The following is an 18308-nucleotide window of genomic DNA, read 5'->3' as shown; positions in this document are numbered from 1 at the left end:
TCAATTGTTCAGCTGTAATTTAATTGCCAATAGCTCACATGTTAAGTAATTTTATATAAATCATAAGTTTCAGTAAACCTAATTAAAGTTCACTATTAAATATATGCTTATGCAGTGTGAGAGAAATATCTCAGCATGCACTGTGTTAATTTCAGCATAAATCATATGCATTTCACTGTATAGTTTATTAAATATAAATTTCAGTGCATGGGTATCCTCTTCAGTGTATAATGTATGACACAAAATCTCAGAACGCAGTGCATATATTTCTTTATATAAAGTATGACACAAATATCAGTATACACTGTAAGCATTTTAGTATAAACTGAATATGTTTCAATGTACAGTATATTAGATGAAATTTCAGCAAGCACTTTATGGGTTTCAGTATATATGGTGTATGTTATAAAATCTCCCTGATGTATATACTGTATATTTCATTATATTGGGAGACAAAATCCCAGTATATGATGTTTGTGTTTCAATATATATTGTGTGTGTTTTAAGTATACAGTGTATGAGACAAAATCTCTACATGAGAGGTACACTATATAGACAAAAAGTATTGGGATGCCTGACCATTACACCAACGGGAACTTTAATGACATTGCATTGAATTGCATAGACTCTAATATGGATTTGGTCCCCCCTTTGGAACTATAACAGCTTCCACTCTTCTTGGAATGGTTTCCACAAGATTGTGAAGTGTTTCTGTGGGAATATGTGCCCATTCATTCTGTAGGCACTGATGTTGGACAAGAAGGCCTGGCTCACAATCTCCGTTCTAATTCATCCCAAAGGTGTTTGATGAGGTTAAGGTCAAGGCTACTGTGTGGGCCAGTCAAATTCTTCAATACTGAACTCATCCATTCATGTCTTTATGGACCTTGCTTTGTGCACTGGGGGACAGTCATGCTGGAATTGAAAAGGGCCTTTCCCAAACAGTTTCTACAAAGTTGGAAGCATAGCATTGTCCAAAATGTCTTGGTATGCTGAATCATTAAGATTGCCCTTCATTGGAAGTAAGGGACATAGCCCAAAATCTGAAAATACAGCACCACACAATTATCCCGCCTCCATCCAACTTCACAATTGGCACAGTGCAGTCAGGCAGGTAATGTTCTCCCAGCATCTGCCAAACCCAGACTCTCCCATCTGACTGCCAAATGGAGAAGCATGATTCATCACCACATATAACACGTTTCCACCACTCCATCCGATGCTTGCCATTGGACTTGGGGCATGTGAGGCATGCATGTAGCTGCTCGGCTATGGAAACCCATTCTATGAAGCTCCAGTTTTCAGTTTTTGTGCTTATTTTAATGCTAGTGGAAGGTTGGAACTCCAGCTATGGAATCAGCAGTGCGTTGGTGACTTTTATGCACTATGCACCTTAGCAGTCATTGACTCTGCTTTGTGACTTGACGTGGTCTTCTGATTCGTGGCTGAGTTGCTGTCGTTCCTAAACACTTCCATTTTCCAATAATACCACTTACAGCTGACTGTGGAATATCCAGCAGGGATGAAATTTCACAAACCGTCTTACTGCAGAGGTGACATGCTATCACAGTACCACGCTTGAAGTCACTGAGCTCTTCAGAATTACCCATTTTGTTTCACAAATGTTTGTAAATGTAGGCTGCATGGCTAGGTGCTTGATTTTACACACCAGTGGTGATGGATCTGATTGAAACACCTGAATTCAATAATCAAGTGGTTTATGTGAATACTTTTGTCCATATAGTGTATGTATTTCAGTGTGTTGTATGTTTGTTTTGATATATAATGTGCATGTTTCAGTACAGATTGTATGTGCCATTAAGAATTAAGTCTGGAGCTTTATCTTATAATGCTGAACATGTTAAACATATTAAGGTCTTCATTCTTGGCTTCAAGTTTCACTCTGTTTTTAAAATTCAGGTTTTGGATAGGTGTTTCTCTCTTCTGTTGGATTTGCTAAACAAACAACATGTCTTAGATTAATGGTAAAATACTCAGGAACAGTTCTTGCCAAACACATGCAAGGTTGTAGCAGGTCGGGTGTTTAAATAAATGCTTAATGTTATCCATCATTGATTATAACAATCTAATGCAGCATTCAAATTCTAAGAAAACATTTGCAAAAAATGTTGAACAGATGGATGATGCAACTGCGTAAATCTGAATGGTTGTTGACCCATTTTGAAAATTCTCACTATCCTGTAATGCTCCTACTGTACATGTGTAAAATAAAAACTGAGCAATTATTATTAGCCATATACAAAGATGAGGCATAAAAACACAGGCATTTTGAAAATATATATTTTCTCACACTGCAGCATGTTTAAAAATAAACTTCAGTCTTACAGTTTTCACCTAAATTTCTCATTCTTAAACATATAATACATCTATTAAATATAAAACTCAGTCTTAAACATATTTATGATACAACTCAGTAATATAATTAATTTGTAAATATAATATTTAATAAAAAAAAACGTATTTGTACTGCAATTTATGTCTGACTCTTTTCTTTTACTAGAAGAGTTAGGAAAAAATATGACAGTTAGTATGAATTAAAGAGATATCCAGAATGAAAAAAAAATGTAGGAGTTCTCTTTAACAATACTCCTGTTTTCTTCTACATCCTGAAGATGAGTTAGACAAAGTTTGCCCTTGCGATTTTCCTGCAGTAAACTGGCATCCCAGTTTTGGTTGCTACATTCAGCTCAGTTCTGCCAGGATATGCTCTGCTTCTCTGCAACTAACTGAAATATCTGGATCTTCATATATTACCTTTAGACATTCTTTATCTATAGTGCAATAGGTGGTGACTGAATAATCTGCAAAATAAAAAGAAGCACATCAATTAAATGGTTCTAGAGAACCTGTTTTTAAAACTGTTTTAATAGCTAAGTAGATTGGACACTTTGGAGATGGTGCTTTTGATTCTAGGCTCGCACCATAGTCTTGTTGTTTTCCAAGGATTTCTGTAAAAAAAAAATCAAACATCAAAATGTCACATTGATGTCAGTAACAAAATACACTGTCACATCATTTTTCAGTAATAATAAAGGAGAGACAGATCTTTAGAAACAGAATAAGGCAAGTGACTGCAGCTTCCCCTTTACATTTTTGGAACACAAGGGGCACATCTCAGATATATATATTTTTAAATTCCCAGGGTCGATAGTCATAAACAGAGCACCCTTCTTTAACATGGTTTCTTGGAAGAGAACTGTGTAGTTCATACTCTTTGAGAGTTACTTTATTTTAAAATTAACTCTAATAACTGTATATTAACATAGGATCTTCCACATTTGTTTTGCTCACATCATAGACCATTAACATGAAATACACAAAAGGTAAATCATTCTAAACTTTTTTGGCATTAAGGTTCATCTCTTCTTTCTATGGTAATTTTAAATGCCCTAAGAATTTTCAATTCAGTGCAATTCAATTCATTTTGTTTTTGTACAGTGCTCTTCATGAAGTGCAGGTTTAGAACACTAGATTGGCCAAATGTATTCTGGAATCAACATGACAATACTCTACTCACCCATAGTGTGACATACATGTATATAGTATATCACTTGACACAGTGAGTATTAATCCATTAACCATAACATAATATAACAAGAAGTGAAATTTGCTTATTGCTATAAAACCAGGGTTACAGCCCAATCATAATCAAAATTGTGCCCTATCCTACAAAATGTAGCCCAATATTGGTTAGTCCTTTTAAGCCAGCAAATTGCAACCCAAATATCCCATCACCCCAAAGCTGTAAACATCCATGAATGTTACTTCTCTGACTAGCAAATTGGTACTTAATTTGCATGTGTAGGTGGAGTAAGTCTGAACAGACAGTAAAACCTACAGGGTGAAACCTTTAAATGAATTTCTTTAAATAAATGTGATAAAGGATAGAAAAAAATGTGTGTCATAGGTCGGAAAGACAAAAAGACTTTCATAGGTAAAGTCGGGTGTGGAAATGCAAATTGACATTATTTGCCTTTACAAAATCTCACACAATTTCAAAAAAATAGCCCAAAATGAAGAGTCACACTTACAGTATTTTTCTCTTGCAAAATGAAATTAAAAGTAGCCCACCTGTGCGTGAAACTGCCCTGTCTGAAAACCATGTCTGCCACCACTTAAATACAGTCACATACCTAATAATTCAAATTGTCCTCCTAGACTACATTTTTTGAGTTAGGAAATGAGTTAGTGGAGTATTTTGCACCATTGCTAGGAGTTCATCAAATCATGTGCTGTAGTTATTAATTTAGATTTTTTATTAGACTGTAAAAGTGCAATGGTTACTGCTGTAGCATCCCACTTAAAGAGTTCTGGCTTTAAATTATGGCCTTGACACTGTTTGTGTAGAGTTTGAATGTTTTTATTGCTTTTTTCTCTAGGTATTCCACTTTTCCTTCCACTTCCCAGACATGTTCATAAAATAAATATATATTAGAGTAACTGGCACCTCTGTATCAGTCCAATGTAATTGTGGGTATGTAAGAATGTGCTCTGCTCTGGCTTTCACCTCATCCAGGGTTAGTTTCCATCTAGCACCAAGTACTAGTGGGTAGGCATTTTTTTCCCCATGACCCTGAACTGAGTATGTAAATTTGAATTTGATGGATCTGCCATTTTGTGAATAAGTTGTAATAACAATACATCTAGTTATCTGGTACATACAGGCATTGTCCTATTTTAGAAAAGTGCATCAGTTTATATTTTTTGTTTAAATTGTATGAATTCAGCATTTTTTTCCAGGCAGCATTGTTGCTAGCAATTTGTCTTGGTGTTGCAGGGGGAGACATTACAATATTAAAGCATAATTGAAAGTACAATATACAGTATCAGCACAGTATTCTATGAAACAGTAGTAAATTCTATTATAGTGAACAAAACACAATACATACAGTAGATAAAACTTTATGAGAATACTTAGAATTGCATTCATGTCCTGTACTAATTAACATAACAGAGATGTTTGAAATTCTGTAGCTATAGTGGCAAAGGAAACCCTTTGATAAACCAGAGGGTCTACAGTAGAGAAGAAGCCATTTTTGCAAAGAGTGGTTCAGCTCTGAGTGACCAGTAATGATAATAATTGAGAGAGATGGCTACCTGCAGAAGATTTGCACTTTCATTATATTGCCTGCTCACCTTGTGACCTGAAATGTAAATTGGAACAGAGTTGAGTTTCAAGCCTGAAATCCTTTCTGCATGTCTGGACAACATGCTGCAGTTTATGTTTTGAATGAGCCCACACCAAACCAGACCATTATGGAAGAAGTGGGGGTGCTTTCAATCACAGCCCTATAAAAGTGAACAAATACTGATTGGGAGAGGTCACACATTTCAAGCTGTAAGAGAAAAATGTACAATATGTTGCAGAGGTTTTTGATTGTTCTGTCGCAAAATTTCTATTAGGATGAAGGTACATGGAGAGACTGTCAAATTGATGGATACTAATTTTCTTTTTCTTTTCCCACAATGTGTACAATTAATCACAAGTGGTTTAATGCCAAAGGAGCTGAACTTCAAGCCCTGATGTCTCAGGTTCAGTTTTCCACTCCTGGCTCAGTGGGATTCTGAGCAAATTTCTTTGCCTGCCTGTTTACATATACAGTTTAGTAATTTGGGGTGATGCTTGCTGTGAAAAGCAGTACCGAGATTACTGTTTGGAGAGAGACATCTAGTTTGGTGAAAGTTTTAAAAACTTTAGATTCCTCTAAATAAAGGTACTGCAGCAGGAGTAGTTATCATTAAAAAAAAATTCTACTAAAGTGTTGTAGTTCTGCCTCCATTGAAAAACAGGAAATCCCACTTCAGAATACATCTGAGATTTACATATATACAATTGTTTATCTTCACCAGTTCATTAAGGCACACTTTTTCTGTGATTATATATGCGCTAACCCTCATGAAAAACAGATATGCATGTTCAAATGATTACAATTTCAAAGCAAGAGGAAAACCCACAAGGCTAGTTAAAGTTTGATTTACAAAGAAACATTAAATTACTGTAAACACTGTAAACTTTGAGCAGTCGGAGGAGCAAAATTCAAAGCAAACTGTTTGCAGCTGCAGACAAGAGAAACAAAATGTCTTGCAGGAGATCAAAAAAAAACTCAAGACTAAAAAATAGCATAACTTTTACACAGGACTTCCATGGTATAAGTTAGAATGGCAGGTAAAGAGTTCAGAGCATAAACAATGAGTGTTCAATTTTTTTGTTAGATTTAAAGAGGAGTGTAGGATAGAAGAATTCCACCTAAAACAGTATTTCTTAACCTTTCAGGTGTCACAACCCTCTTTTTCTTGGTGAATAGAATGTGATCATTAGATAAGAGGGTGCGGTAGGGTCCCTGTTGGTGAATTGAACATGGTGGGGGGAGTCACCCTTGGTGATTAAAGCTTGATTGTCGGGGGGGATTCAAGCAACATCTGATCGAGACCCACTACCATTGTAAATAATAGCAACTCACAACCCAAAAGTGAATCAGAACACAGTGGCTGAGAAACACTGACCTAAAAGTAATTGAAATGCCCCACTATCAGATAGGATAGCACACAGCAGTACTTCAGTTTTCATACATTGTGCACATATACAAAACAGTGTGTGGCACTCTGAGTAGCACTGCTACCTGACAACTTCAGAGACGAGAGTGAGCCTGATTCTTGGTGCAATCACTTCCATTGTGGAGCTTGCATCTTCTTCCCGTGTCCTGTTGGATTTTTTGTGGGTAATAATTTCCTAAAATGTGTGTTAGGTAAACTGTCAACTCTAAATGAGTGTGACCTGTAGAGAACTGGAATCCCACTCAAGGTTGGTTAGTACCTTGAACCCAGTCCTGCTTTTAAAGAGTCAAGCTTTTGGGAACTGCAGTTAAAAGACAAGTAAAGTGGAGTATGTCTTTACTGGAAAACATGTATTTCTTTATCCCTCTAACTAGCCTTGCTGTAAGATTAAGTAGGGCTTCAGTTGGAACTACATAAGCAGTAGAAACCACCATTTTGTTCTTGTGCTTTCCATGTCAGACAAGAGATTTCTCAGCTTAATATTGAGCAAATCATACATGAGTGAAGTATTGTTGGTTTTTCAGTCTGCAAAATGTGTATAGTTTTGCTTCTTGGCATCCAATGTGAGGCTTTGCATGTCTTCATCAATAGGTTGTTTGTGTCTGCTGCTAGAATCTTAGACGCAGTAGACGTTTCCTTCCCACTTATGTCTGTGCTTGATTTTGATCAATATCTTTATTATGAACTGTTTAAACTTCCTTTCCCTTTGAATCCTGTTTGGTAGTAATATATTTGATGCCTTAAGCATAAACACCAGTAGCTTACGTGTTGGTCCTGTTTCTAAAGTTGCTCTGCTGATGCATTATTGCTTAATGCTGCAGAACACCTTCCAATCAAATGACACAGAGACTATAAATGCTACGTGAACAAAAATGTTGCAATTTCAGCATCACATGACTATGTTTACCCCATTAATGGCTTCTGATATTTTACAGTTTTTTTGCAGTGTCTTGCTCAGATCTTATTTTTCCAGGCTGTGACCTGTAAGAGGACACTCAGATTGTATTTTGACATGAAAAATTTTTCATAACGTGAGATAATAGCATCATTATGAGTTAAGAATGAACGATAAAAAGAGACAAGTGATCGAAAACACAGATTGCTGAACTACAGCGAGATACTGTATCATGTTTCATTTCACTTACTGAGGTTGGCTCTGTGCAGAACTAGACAGATGTTAGAAAAATAAATAATATTTGACTAAATATCACTTTACACCTCTTAGAAGAATGGTGGTATCTCCAGCTACAAAAAAGAGACAGGTTTTAATGGCAAGAAAAATGTTTCCATGCTATTGAATTTGTTAAATATTTATGCAGGGCTTAAAAATGTCACCTTTTAAACCATTGCTCATTTACACTTGAGCGCTGTGCTGATGCAGGCATCAGATAATAGAGTTGCATTAAAATATAACAAAGGATTCAGACCAGTTAGCTCCAGTATAAACATATTAGATCTTGTAAGGAAATCTGAAATTTTGCTTAACCCTGCAATGTTCAATTAATCATATACAGCATCTGAATATTTGGCCAAAATTTCACTTTTTAATTCTGAGTACAAGGCACATGTGTTTCAAACAATACATTAGAACATTAAAACAATCTAAATGAGAACAGGTCATTCAAAAGCTTGCCAGTCCTATCCACTTAGTTCTTCTAAAATAGCATCAAGTCTAGTTTTGAAAGTCCTTAAAGTCCTACTGTCTACCAGCCTACTTGGTAGCTTATTCCAAATGTCTATGGTTCTCTGTGTGAAGAAAAACTTCCTAATTTTTGTGCAAAATTTACCCTTAACAAGTTTCCAACTATGTCCCCGTGTTCTTGATGAACATATTTTAATATTTCAGTCTTGATCCACTGTTAGTAATTCCCTTCATAATTTTAAACACTTTAATCATGTCTCCTCTTAATATCCTTTTTGCTTAAACTGAAAAGTCTCAGTTCTTTTAATCTTTCCTTAGAATTCATCCCTTGTACCTCTAGGATCAGCCTAGTCGCTCTTCACTAGACATTTCCTAACACTACTATGTCCTTTTTGTAGCCTGAAGACTAAAAATGTACACATTACTCCAGATGAGGTCTAACCAGTGCATTATAAAGCTTCAGCATAACCTTCTTGGACTTGTACTTTACACTTTAGGGCGCTATACAACTTAACATTCTGAAATTCTTCTTAGTGGCTTCTGAACACTGTCTGACAATTGATGGTGCCAAGTCCACAACAACTCCTAAATCCTTCTCATAAGGTGTAGTTTTTATTTTCAGACCTCCCATTGTGTATTCAAACCTAATGTTTTTATTTCCTATGTGTAATACTTTATATTTGCCTAAATTAAATTTCATCTTCCATAACTCTGTGCACTGTCCAGTTCCCTCTGTAATGATTCAATGAATTCTAGATTATCTGCCAATCCACCTAGCTTGGTATCATCTGCAAACTTAACCAAATTGTTACTTATATACCTATCCAAATTATTTATATATATTAAAAATAGCAGAAGCCCTAGCACTGACCCCTTTTGAACACCACTCTTAACATCAGCCAGTTGTGATAGGGTTCCTTGCACCATAACCCTCTGATGCCTGTGTCAGAGCTAATTTTGAACCTATCTACAAACAACACTCTGAACTCCCACTTCTTTTAATTTGATGTCCAGCCTGTCATGTGGAACCTTTATGACTATCAACTGCTTTCTGAATGTTTAATATTGATAAAAGTTTGAAATTATTTCACATTGGGAGAATGGAAATACAGGTAGCATTTCATTCATGATTAAAATATGGATAAGTTGAAATGGAGGGCTGTTTTTAGGTCTGCTAGGTTGATTTGAGAAACTTAGATTGCAATTTGTAGTTTTGTCATGAGGACAAAGCTAGACATTCTAGAGTACTGCTTGGCAGTGACCTCACTGCTATTAAACACAAAGTGCCAAAATGCAAGACAAAACTATTTAAGTCAGCAAAGATGATAACAGGTTGTTTAGCTGACACTGTGTCTATCTTGCACCATAAGATGTAATTTGTCCACAGTAATACTCCTAAAAATGTACTGGTGGTGGCCAGCATTGTGTATTTATCAAGGTCATTGAAGCCCAAAGCACATTATAAAGCCCCATATGATACTATAGCAGTCTAAAAGTACTTCTGTGTACCAATTCACAAATTCTGCATGCTGTCCAGAGGAAAAAGGATGTGGAAATACAATATTCATGTGAAATGGAGTGTATCATTATTCTTATTACCTCTGGCATTATGTTATTATTATATATTTGAACGATGCCTTTATCCAAATATATTGATTCAAATTGTGTACATAAACATACTACCAATTTTTAACTTGTCATGAATGTTATTTTTTTCCATAAAACAAGGATCTTATCAGTACAGGTAGTTGTCAACTTACAACCTATGGGTATTACGACCATTCGACTTTACGATCGCTACCGCCTCTCACAGGCAATTGACAGTTTTTGCCACGCCAACTCCGTATGTCATGACTCAATCTTCTTGATCTTAATTTTTTACCTGCAGTGGTTTTGACTACGTTAAGTTACATTTGTCTTACAATTGCAGGTAAAAAAGGCAATTGATCTTGACTCTAAAATGAAGGTGATCAAGCAGTATGAGGGAGGAAACAAAAGTGAATGAGATCGCATGTGACTTTAAGTTATTCCACTGTAACCGGTGTTCACTGCATGCACTGTATTGCTGCACTCTGGCTTTGAATCCGGTTAACGTCCAAAGCTTTTGCATTGTTACTCACAATGTGCCACTTTATACGAAATGGTACAAAGAGGTAATGAAACACTAAACTCTTTTATCAGTTACTGTTTATTATTGACAGGCTAAAATGTTAAAACAGAAAACATGAGTGCTCGAACTCTGCTGGTAGAATTCTTCCTCTCACAGTTAACATAATGAACAGTGCGAGAAGCTCATACTGATAATGTAACATAACACAGACAAAGAAATGATTCGTGAAGCTGTTAAAGATTCAGCACCCATGCGAGCAGCAGTAATAATGAAACAAAATAATAAAATAAAAAATAATTTATAAAAAAAATGATAGAAAATCTACACATTGTGCTAAAAATGATGATGAAAAAGGATATAAGACAATGAATATGATGTAAGGGACTTATACAGTTCTATACATACAGTCAGATTTGAATACACATACCATCACAATCAACTTACGACTGGTCAGTTAGAACTGAACATGGTTGCAAGTAAACAACTACATGTAGTTTCTAGTCATAGAGAGCTGTCATGGGTATGGCTAGGACTGTAAAAAGACTGTATTCCGTAACTAAATTAAAAGGGCTAAGCTGCTTTTCTCAACCTTTTTGGTGTTGCGACTCTCTTTTTCCCATATAGGTATATAGTTGTCTTCACAATCCACTGTGGGGAGGGTGCCCTTGGAGAATTGAGCATAAGATTGTCAGACTTGGGAGATGATTGAGTGAGATCTTTGGGGCGGCAATCCACCACAACCCACTTCATGACCCACCTAAACCTTCTACCTTTATGAACAATAGCAACTCAACTTGTGATTTATCTGTGTTAGCCTGCAACTCAAACCACTGGTTGAGAAATACTGACAATACCCAAAGTCAGAACAATGTAATGTCAACTTACAACAACAAAAAATATCGAATAGAAACTATTCAAGTTGGTTTAGTCTTTTGATGATTAAAAGCAAAGGGAAGATGCCTTCTGACATGTCAAATATGATGAAGCCACAAACAAATAGCTAAAGAAATAGTGATTAATAAATAAACTAGAAAAAATAAAGAAAAATGTAATTATTTTTTTACTGAATCCAGGCACAAGTGAATACTGTATTTCAGCTCGTCATTTAGCATTGTGAGACAAACTTTATTCTTTTCTTTTGGACAAATCTATTTCACTGTGAAGAAACCATATTTACTGTATACTTGTCATCTTTGTAAGTTATTACTGTGTGATATGACTATATTGTAATAACCTTTTAAAAGTATTATCATTTGAGAAACCAACCTTGTATTTCAAAGAAACAGTTGACACAATTGTTGTTATCTTATTTAAATTGATATATTGTATTACCATTTATGTACGAGACACTAAGTTAATCCTACTGAACCCTAGGTTGACTTATAAATAATATACAGTAAATTGTATTGTTTGAGATGATAGGTTTGAGGAGCTTTTGACCAGCAGTTTATGCACCATAAGTGAACCATCTTAATAGGTCAAACTGAAAAAAGAGTAAACATGCATCTGTGTTACATTTGTGAACAATCCGTAAAGGATTTGAGGTACTCTTGTAGAGTACTTACACCCAGAATATTGCCAAAAAGACCAAGTAATAAAAAATGCATTTATAATACAAATAATAAGCTCAGGAGAGGGATAAACAAAGGGAGAATAAATTAAACTAAGTAACTTAATTTAGCTGCCTCTCTGGGCCTTCCATATCAATTATATGCACTGTCTGCACAGGATGGCAGCAGTTTAAAGTAAAATTGTAATAACAAGGCAAGGTCGTAAACTGGGAGGGCAAAAATTAAATAAGCAACATCCAGGCATAAGACAAAATTGTAGATTGAGATGCATACTGAAAAAGTCAATAGTCACAATATTTCACATAGCCTAAGCCAAAATTCAACAACAGAAAGGAATTTGTAACCAAAGTTATCTTTACTATAACAATACAAAAGATTTATTGTTTTATTTTGATTTATCCGCAAAATGTGATAGTTAGGAAGTGTATAACACTGACCTTTATACAATCACAGTAATGAAGTCACATGTTGCACACTCTTGGTCATCCTGCCTAGCAACAGCTTGGCAACTCTTCATCACAAGCAGCAAAGAATGTCAGCACTCATAATAAAAAATTGGTGCCATGGGATGATCTGTTTCAAAAATAACATCTTCAAAAATATTTTAAATCAAAAAATTGGTATGGAATGGTTCATAACTAGTAGTACATCCATGGAAATTTCAGGAAGCCACTCAATCAAATATTTTACATTACAATACAACTGTATAATAATATACAATCAAGTAATCATGTACTGTATGTGCATATGTGCACTTGCGTATATGTACGTGTATGTTTAAATAAATTATGTACCTCAAAAACTACTTTTGAGAAGATTTTGCAAGTCAGTAGGCCTGATCTCATGGCTAAATGGAACAGCCTGCAAAAATCCTTAAATTAAACAATTCCTGCAACAGTCATTGTTGGACATAGGTCAAACCATTTTTGAAGGATATGGGGATAAGCACTGGACCAAAAGTAAACTGGCCAGGAGCCTGTCACAAGGCAAACATAACACAACTTGTTTGAAAAAAATAGGTCAATGTTTTCAGAAGTTATGGTTGTACATAGGCCTCAGATAAAGTGGAAACTGCTCACTGTAAATTTTTGCATCTTTGCCAGGATGTAGTCATCCAGGAGATCTACACAATGCAAAAACATTCTAAAATTTAAATTTTAAATTGTAATTTTCCACAGACACATACACACACTCACATACAGACACTATGCTAAAATCAAAGTTTGTCAATGTTTTGAACATAGTAAAATCAGAATCTGAATTTATAACAATAGCAAATTTTTAACCCTATCACTGTACATCCATTTACATGGAAGTAAAAAACAATTTTACAATTTAATTTGTTGACCTCCAATACCCCCAGAATAATATCTGTATTATTTTTAGAGGCCAAGGACATGGCTGAAAAAAATCTATAAAACAAAGTCCTGATCATGAAATTTTATGAGCTGGGATTGGCTCACTCAGTTGGCTCACCTTGGCCTCACTTTCTTCTGCCAGTCACGCGTTTATTCCTGCTTGGGCCACTGGCCAAGAGAAAGTTTTAAACCCCACACAAGGGTTACTTGTGGAGTAAGCCACCTATCTACAGTACATCTGGGGTCAGGAAAAATCTTCTCAAGGAAAAGGCTTTTCCTTAGAGCTGTCCTTGGCAACCCCATGTATTCCTGACCCTTCAAGCCCTAACTCTCATTTAGAGGACCAGGCATTTCTACTAGGCCCCATGGTGTATTTCATCCATAATAAGCAGCAGGAATCCATATACAAAGTATACTGTCAGCTTATGCCTCCAGTATTCTGTTATCACTGAACATTCTTTCATCTTACCAAATGATACTAATGTATTACATTGACTTTTAATACATATCAGTTTTATGACACTCATTGTGATAATACATTTACTGAACTGACTGGTAAAAGCAGTAGGCATCTTCTGGTTCTGCATGGTACTGATAAGAAATGATAATGCACATTATAATTTTGTCAATTCTTACATACAAATGGTGATTGTTAGTTTTGTAGGGAAATTTAATCTTTGACATAATTTTAGCATATGTCATAATTGACATAATCTTGGCATATGCCATAACCAAAACCCTAACATTTTTTATTTTATTGTCATCCATTATAAGGCAAGGGCTGGAGTGGTTTGAAGGGAGACAATCGTATTTTAGAGAAGATGTTGTTTAATTCCTCACAAAATGTAACAATAATTTATAGGGTTAACCTTCAAGGAGTACATTAAGTCGTTTGCATCTTGTGACAAATGAAAGTATCAATTTCTTAGCAATAGCTTAATTTTGTAATGATCTTATTCTAGAAATGTTTTTGAGTTGAAAGAGGACTGCTTTTCAACTTCTTTTGAGGGAAAGATCAAACATCACATCTCAATTGCAGACTGTAGTAAATACGAGAATGACCTCACCTGCTATAGTAATACAAATATGCCCAGAGGTGGCAATTTGATGAGGTGTCCCTTTGAAAATTGCCTCAGTTTTACTGCTGTTTAGGGGTAGAACATTCTTTCATCCATGTGTTTACCTCCTCCAGGGAACAACTTAACAGATCTGGATATTTGTCATGGTTAATTTTGAAGTGTACTTAAGTATCATCTGCTTAACAGAGAGACTAAGCTCAACTGTCTACCGGTAGTATGGGCACGAACTGAATGGTAAATCACAGGTACTCTACTCCAGTCCCCACAATTAACTCACTGTGTGATCCTAAGCAAGTCAGGATTAAGGAATTGGACCCGAAACAGTTACCTATTGGACTCTACAGGCTATGCTACCCAGATTAGACTAAGCCTTTGCATTCTGGCTAGAATTTAGACCATTATAAATTAAACAGTGATATTGATTAACACATGCCATTATATAATTTTAGCTGAGGCGCAGGATCTTTATAAAGTGTTTTTACTTTTAGAATACTGAGTTTATGTTAATGTTCACATGAATTTATCATATAATTTCTTTAATTAAAACTTGGTTTGAAATCTGACAGTCTTGCCTCATTAAAACCACATTACTGTATAACTTACATATTGTAGTTTTATTAATTAAAGTTGCAAAGAGTTGTGTGGTAATGTCATTAATTGCATTACATGAGCCACCTGATTAAATAAATTAATTACTTAATTAAATTAATTAAGATATCACCCCACCAGAAAGGATAACCAAAAAATGCACCCCTATGCATTAGAAATATGTGAAATGTAAAGGGACAAAGGTCATTATGTTTTACAACCAGGTCTTACTATAAATGGGCACCATATTTTGAGGTTTTATTTTCTTGGCTCATTGGCCTTAGATTTCAGAACTGTTAGAGCTGAAAGACTACATGTGGTGTGACACTGACAGATGATTGCCCCCCAGAAGATATTTTAAAAACAGCATAAGTGCTCTCTACAGAAAATGAATGTATGATTCGTCCAGACATACTCATATCATTTCCCAATTTGAATAAAGTTTCTTTAGTTCTTAATAGCTATATTAACTTGAATAAACTCCATTAAAAGGAAATGCTGTTGCATTTATTTAGAACTGAGATGTTATTCCTTTTTTATGCATTACCTTACATTATACCTCAATTTGTTTTTCTCTTTGGGGCAAAACAATTATGTACTGTAAATGGATTTGGTTTAGCAATCACAGTTAGAGAGAGTAGCTTCTGTTTTCCTCTGAAATCTGAATGCTTTCTGGAAACAAACCTAGTGAAATATTTTAGGATTTAGTGCTCCATTTATAAGTAATAAAATGTCTCTAAAAATAGAATTAAAGTACAAACTAATAATTTCCTTATGCTGTTTTTCTGACTTTTTTCTAGGTGCATACCTAGTCCCTTATTTCATCCTGTTGGTGGTGATAGGAATCCCACTTTTTTTTTTGGAGCTTGCAGTAGGTCAGCGGATCCGCCGTGGCAGCATTGGAGTGTGGAATTACATCAGTCCTCGCCTAGGAGGAATCGGATTTGCAAGCTGTGTGGTTAGTATTTGAATAATTGATGTGTCTTACCTTGATATTTAACTATGCACAGTAAAGGAGAAAGCGCATGCAGTTACAGTCGTGACTTGTTGCTGAGGAATCATGGGATAGACCATGAGAGTTCCTTTTGCCTCTCTTTATTTTTCCCTTTACATGTTCTTTGATATTTTGAATTTGTTAATAACATAAAAGCAACATATTTTGTTTTAACATTCATTCCTTTGAGAGCATTCTGCAATTTCTCCAGGATAAGAATCACTGTTCTTGTGCTGCACTTTGGCTACAATGCCTACATTTCCAAAATTTTACAATAAGCTTTTTAATTTCTGAAAAGTCTTGAAAAAGTGTTGATTCAGTAAAGCAAAGCATGTATTATTGCTATACACAGTCTATAGCAAAAATCACATATTTTGTATTTTATTACACTCCCTTTTAAATAATTGAATAAAGTCAATATCATTATTTCTTGTATATCACGTTTCACAGAGAGCTAGCTCAGAACATAACACAGACCACCAAGCAAAGTAGTGTGTATCAAAATAAAAATTTGGACCTCACAGATATACATAATATACTAGAGTCTTGTAGGCAAGAGAGAAGTGGGCACCAAAACTTAGAATGACAACAACCTTGGAGGAAACAAACTCTTTGGGCCCTTGCCTGACAAGACTAGCAGTTCCTTGAACAATGTAACAGTTGACAAAAAAGGCCCAGACAATATTAATCAAGAGAATAAACCACATCAAATTTAATATTAGTCTCCACCACTGGCTTCTCCCATCACCTGCTAACCATATATAAATATATGGCAGCAGCAATGATTTAGACAAAAATGAAAAGCCCAAATTTTCAGCTCAAAAATGAAGTGGTAAAGCATTATTTACATTAAGTCTTTACATCAGCAGAACTACTGATTCATCATTAACAACATAGCAATGGCCCTGCTAAGCTAGAAGAAAATAGCAGAAACACAAATAACAAGATACTGTATCTCTATGACTATCATAAAAGCATAATATATTAAGGGGTACACAAACATTTAATACATCTATAAAAAATGCAAAAATAGTTAATGGGGATTGCAAAACTCAGTTTAAAATAATAAAGTTAGCAGGGAGACACAATGTATCCTTATCTTCATAATGAAACATTTTGCTGGTATAGATTGGCAGCACAAAGTTCATCTATTGTTAAAAAGGCTCACCAATGCTGCTACTTCCATAGTTGTCTGATGAAGTCTGTTCTCACTAACTTTTCAAGTGTGCAGCGGAGTTCATCCTTACTGGCAGAACAGATCATTAACAGGATCAAGTGGTCTTTTGCTCAGGACATCTATATCACACACATGATTATTAAAGACATCAGCTTTCCAAACAGTGTCTCTCTCACATTCATAGGCAATTTTCATGAGTCAAATGTACTTCCTTTCAGACACACATTTATAAATTTTACAGGAAGAACTTAATTCCCTACCTGTGGGTAGGTGTGACATGGGCATCCCCTTGGCCTGGTTCAGCAACTCGGGTCTTTAGCAATGAGGATCCTACAAGCCGGATCACCCTTGGGGTATCGCACCACATGGCCATAGTGCCATAACTGATGCTCCCTCACAATGTAGGTGAGGGATGCCTCATTTGGGAGTCCATGAGCAACTGCTCAATCGATACAAAGTCAAACCAGTGGTACCCAAGGATTCCCAAAGAGACACAGTACCGAAGGAGTACAGTCTTCATCTCAGGTCACTGGACAGAGTCCATGTCTCACAACCATATAGCAAGACAGGAAGCACCAGGACTCTACAGACTTGGACCTTCATCCTTTTGCATTGGTATTGGGAGTGCCACACACCCCTTTCCAGTGACCTCATGATCCCCGTGCTGTCCCAATCCATCTACTGACTTCATAGGAAGAGTCACCAGAGACATGAATGTCACTGCCGAGGTAAGTAAACCTCTCGACAAGGTCGACACTCTCTCTGTAGACAGGCAAACTGCTGATGGCTCTACCTAAGAGGTCATTAAAGACCTGGATTTTAATTTTATTTTCAGGACACTCACAAGCTCAGCCACTCAGACTCCTCGCTCAGTCTCTCGAGAGCCCCGATCAGAGCCTCCATTAAACTCTGCACAGCACTCACAGTACCAGTACACAAGCTGTCCATGATATAAAGAATCCTTGAGGAGATCCCACAAAGTCTCAGGATGTCCCATAGGGCATAACGACTGAGTCGAATGCTTTACGAAAATCGATAAAAGTCTGCAAAGAAACTCTGCAGATATTCGTGTTTGCACTCCATGAGAACCCTCAGTGCCAGGATGTGCTCAATGGTAGACTTCTCAGGCATAAAACCAGACTGCTCCAGTCGCTGGTAGTTGAGCAAATGATCATGGATCCTATTGAGGGTGACCCTAACAAGGACAGTGTTA

General features: G+C 35.9%; 1 protein-coding gene across 1 annotated transcript in view; it reads left to right on the top strand.

The window, feature by feature from the left end:
• slc6a15 (solute carrier family 6 member 15) overlaps window positions 1-18308 on the top strand; it is a 96205-nt gene that overhangs the window by 17241 nt on the left and 60656 nt on the right. The window contains exon 3 of the mRNA XM_028817239.2: window positions 15725-15882. Within this exon, the coding sequence (XP_028673072.2) occupies window positions 15725-15882 (158 nt within the window). The remainder of the gene's footprint in view (window positions 1-15724; window positions 15883-18308) is intronic.

The sequence above is a fragment of the Erpetoichthys calabaricus genome, chromosome 1 (assembly GCF_900747795.2).
Source record: "Erpetoichthys calabaricus chromosome 1, fErpCal1.3, whole genome shotgun sequence".
NCBI lineage: Eukaryota > Metazoa > Chordata > Cladistia > Polypteriformes > Polypteridae > Erpetoichthys > Erpetoichthys calabaricus.
Note: the sequence above shows the minus strand (reverse complement) of the source record. Positions and strands in the feature narration are given on the sequence as shown.